General features: G+C 42.6%; 1 protein-coding gene across 1 annotated transcript in view; it reads left to right on the forward strand.

Annotated features, from left to right (window-relative positions):
• Positions 1–1,371: 1,371 nt before the first annotated feature.
• The window catches only part of LOC127928954 (ubiquitin-like modifier-activating enzyme 6), a gene marked incomplete at its 5' end in the record, with an annotated part of 50,024 nt that continues 46,395 nt past the window's right edge, over positions 1,372–5,000 (forward strand). Inside the window, one exon of the mRNA XM_052516574.1 lies at positions 1,372–1,400. Coding sequence (XP_052372534.1) covers positions 1,372–1,400 — 29 coding nt within the window. The remainder of the gene's footprint in view (positions 1,401–5,000) is intronic.

Below are 5,000 nucleotides of genomic sequence, written 5' to 3' on the forward strand. Positions count from 1 at the left end.
TGCCATTAAGTGACATGACAGAGCGTGACGGTACATGCCAGAACATGCCATTAAGCGACATGACATAGCATGATGGTACATGCATTAAGCGACATGACGTAGCATGATGGAACATGCCAGAACATGCCATTAAGTGACATGACATAGCATGACGGAACATGCCATTAAGCGACATGATATAGCATGACGGAACATGCCATTAAGTGACATGATATAGCATGACAGAACATGCCAGAACATGCCATTAAGTGACATGACATAGCATGACGGAACATGCCAGAACATGCCATTAAGTGACATGACATAGCATGACGGAACATGCCATTAAGTGACATGATATAGCATGACGGAACATGCCATTAAGTGACATGACATAGCATGACGGAACATGCCATTAAGTGACATGACATAGCATGGACGGAACATGCCATTAAGTGACATGACATAGCATGATGGTACATGCCATTAAGTGACATGACATAGCATGACGGAACATGCCATTAAGTGACATGACACATAGCATGACGGAACATGCCATTAAGTGACATGACATAGCATGACGGAACATGCCATTAAAGCGACATGACATAGCATGATGGTACATGCCATTAAGTGACATGACATAGCATGATGCCACATGCCATGAACATGCCATTAAGTGACATGACATAGCATGCCCGGAACATGCCATTAAGTGACATGACATAGCATGATGGAACATGCCATTAAGTGACATGACATAGCATGACATAGGCATGCCAGTGACATGACATAGCATGACGGAACATGCCATTAAGTGACATGACATAGCGTGACGGAACATGCCATTAAGTGACATGACATAGCATGACGGAACATGCCATTAAGTGACATGACATGAGCAGCATGACGACATAGCAACATGCCATTAAGTGACATGACATAGCATGACGGAACATGCCATTAAGTGACATGACATAGCATGATGGTACATGCCATTAAGTGACATGACATAGCATGACGGAACATGCCATTAAGTGACATGACATAGCGTGACGGAACATGCCATTAAGTGACATGACATAGCATGACGGAACATGCCATTAAGTGACATGACATAGCATGACGGAACATGCCATTAAGTGACATGACATAGCATGACGGAACATGCCATTAAGTGACATGACATAGCATGACGGAACATGCCATTAAGTGACATGACATAGCATAGAACATGCCATTAAGTGACATGACATAGCATGACGGAACATGCCATTAACATGACATGACGGAACAGCCGTGACATCAGTGAGTGTTGACAGTATGTATTGTGTCCATGTATTTCCTGTCATGTGACCGACGCCATTAACGTCTCTGCCCTGTTTTTCACAGCAAAGAACATCGTGTTGGCAGGTGTGAAGGTGAGTGAGATTTTAGACTGTGGCCCAACACCCTATTCCCCATAAGTCTCTGGTCACTAGTAGTTCACTATATAGGGAATAGGGCTCTGGTCACTAGTAGTTCACTATATAGGGAATAGGGCTCTGGTCACCAGTAGTTCACTATATAGGGAATAAGTCTCTGGTAACTAGTAGTTCACTATATAGGGAATAAGTCTCTGGTAACTAGTAGTTCACTATATAGGGAATAGGGCTCTGGTCACTAGTAGTTCACTATATAGGGAATAGGGTTCTGGTCACTAGTAGTTCACTATATAGGGAATAGGGCTCTGGTCACCAGTATTTCACTATATAGGGAATAGGGCTCTGGTCACTAGTAGTTCACTATATAGGGAATAGGGCTCTGGTCACTAGTAGTTCACTATATAGGGAATAGGGCTCTGGTCACCAGTAGTTCACTATATAGGGAATAGGGCTCTGGTCACCAGTAGTTCACTATATAGGGAATAGGGCTCTGGTCACTAGTAGTTCACTATATAGGGAATAGGGCTCTGGTCACTAGTAATTCATTATATAGGGCTCAGGTCACTAATAGTTCACTATACAGGGAATAGGGCTCTGGTCTATAGTAGTGCACTATATAGGGAATAGGGCTCTGGTCACTAGTAGTTCACTATATAGGGAATAGGGCTCTGGACACTAGTAGTTCACTATATAGGGAATAGGGCTCTGGTCTATAGTAGTGCACTATATAGGGAATAGGGCTCTGGTCACTAGTAGTTCACTATATAGGGAATAAGTCTCTGGTCTTAAGTAGTTCACTATATAGGGAATAAGTCTCTGGTCACTAGTAGTTCACTATATAGGGAATAAGTCTCTGGTCACTAGTAGTTCACTATATAGGGAATAAGTCTCTGGTCACTAGTAGTTCACTATATAGGGAATAGGGCTCTGGTCTTAAGTAGTTCACTATAGGGAATAGGGCTCTGGTCACTAGTAGTTCACTATATAGGGAATAGGGCTCTGGACACTAGTAGTTCACTATATAGGAATAGGGCTCTGTAGTTCTATAGTAGTGCACTATATAGGGAATAGGCTCTGGTCACTAGTAGTTCACTATATAGGGAATAGGGCCTGGTCTTAGAAGTAGTTCACTATATAGGGAATAGGGCTCTGGTCACCAGTAGTGCACTATATAGGGAATAGGGCTCTGGTCACTAGTAGTTCACTATATAGGGAATAGGGCTCTGGTCACTAGTAGTTCACTATATAGGGAATAGGGCTCTGGTCTTACCAGTAGTTCACTATATAGGGAATAAGGCTCTGGTCACTAGTAGTTCACTATATAAGGAATAGGGCTCTGGTCTATAGTTAGTAGTACTCACTAGTGCACTATATAGGAATAGGGCTCTGGTCACTAGTAGTTCACTATATAGGGAATAGGGCTCTGGTACTAGTAGTTCACTATATAGGGAATAGGGGAATCACTAGTAGTTCACTATATAGGGAATAGGGCTCTGGTCACCAGTAGTTCACTATATAGGAATAGGGCTCTGGTCATAGTAGTTCACTATATAGGAATAGGGCTCTGGTCTATAGTAGTTCACTATATAGGAATAGGGCTCTGGTCTATAGTAGTTCACTATATAGGGAATAGGGCTCTGGTCTATAGTAGTTCACTATATAGGGAATAGGGCTCTGGTCACTAGTAGTTCACTATATATAGGAATAGGGCTCTGGTCATAGTAGTTCACTATATAGGGAATAGGGCTCTGGTCTATAGTAGTACCACTATATAGGGAATAGGGCTCTGGTCTATAGTAGTTCACTATATAGGGAATAGGGCTCTGGTCACTAGTAGTTCACTATATAGGGAATAGGGCTCTGGTCTATAGTAGTTCACTATATAGGGAATAGGGCTCTGGTCACTAGTAGTCCACTATATAGGGAATAGGGCTCTGGTCACTAGTAGTTCACTATATAGGGAATAGGGCTCTGGTCTATAGTAGTACCACTATATAGGGAATAGGGCTCTGGTCACTAGTAGTTCACTATATAGGGAATAGGGCTCTGGTCACTAGTAGTTCACTATATAGGGAATAGGGCTCTGGTCTATAGTAGTTCACTATATAGGGAATAGGGCTCTGGTCACTAGTAGTTCACTATATAGGGAATAGGGCTCTGGTCTATAGTAGTTCACTATATAGGGAATAGGGCTCTGGTCACTAGTAGTTCACTATATAGGGAATAGGGCTCTGGTCTATAGTAGTTCACTATATAGGGAATAGGGCTCTGGTCTATAGTAGTTCACTATATAGGGAATAGGGCTCTGGTCACTAGTAGTTCACTATATAGGGAATAGGGCTCTGGTCTATAGTAGTTCACTATATAGGGAATAGGGCTCTGGTCACTAGTAGTTCACTATATAGGGAATAGGGCTCTGGTCACTAGTAGTCACTATATAGGGAATAGGGCTCTGGTCTATAGTAGTTCACTATATAGGAATAGGGCTCTGGTCACTAGTAGTCACTATATAGGGAATAGGGCTCTGGTCTATAGTAGTTCACTATAGGGAATAGGGCTCTGGTCACTAGTAGTCCATATATAGGGAATAGGGCTCTGGTCACTAGTAGTTCACTATATAGGAATAGGGCTCTGGTCACTAGTAGTTCACTATATAGGAATAAGGGCTCTGGTCACTAGTAGTTCACTATATAGGGAATAGGGCTCTGGTCACTAGTAGTTCACTATATAGGGAATAGGGCTCTGGTCACTAGTAGTTCACTATATAGGGAATAGGGCTCTGGTCATAGTAGTTCACTATATAGGGAATAGGGCTCTGGTCACTAGTAGTTCACTATATAGGGAATAGGGCTCTGGTCTATAGTAGTTCACTATATAGGGAATAGGGCTCTGGTCACTAGTAGTTCACTATATAGGGAATAGGGCTCTGGTCACTAGTAGTTCACTATATAGGGAATAGGGCTCTGGTCACTAGTAGTCCACTATATAGGGAATAGGGCTCTGGTCACTAGTAGTTCACTATATAGGGAATAGGGCTCTGGTCACTAGTAGTTCACTATATAGGGAATAGGGCTCTGGTCTATAGTAGTTCACTATATAGGGAATAGGGCTCTGGTCTATAGTAGTTCACTATATAGGGAATAGGGCTCTGGTCACTAGTAGTTCACTATATAGGGAATAGGGCCCTGGTCTATAGTAGTTCACTATATAGGGAATAGGGCTCTGGTCACTAGTAGTTCACTATAAAGGGAATAGGGCTCTGGTCACTAGTAGTTCACTATATAGGGAATAGGGCTCTGGACACTAGTAGTTCACTATATAGGGAATAGGGCCCTGGTCTAAAGTAGTTCACTATAAAGGGAATAGGGCTCTGGTCACTAGTAGTTCACTATATAGGGAATAGGGCTCTGGACACTAGTAGTTCACTATATAGGGAATAGGGCCCTGGTCTAAAGTAGTTCACTATATAGGGAATAGGGCTCTGGTCTATAGTAGTTCACTATATAGGGAATAGGGCTCTGGTCACTAGTAGTTCACTATAAAGGGAATAGGGCTCTGGTCACTAGAAGTTCACTATATAGGGAATAGGGCCCTGGT

Source organism: Oncorhynchus keta, unplaced genomic scaffold (genome assembly GCF_023373465.1).
Source record: "Oncorhynchus keta strain PuntledgeMale-10-30-2019 unplaced genomic scaffold, Oket_V2 Un_scaffold_5155_pilon_pilon, whole genome shotgun sequence".
Classification (NCBI taxonomy): Eukaryota; Metazoa; Chordata; class Actinopteri; order Salmoniformes; family Salmonidae; genus Oncorhynchus; species Oncorhynchus keta.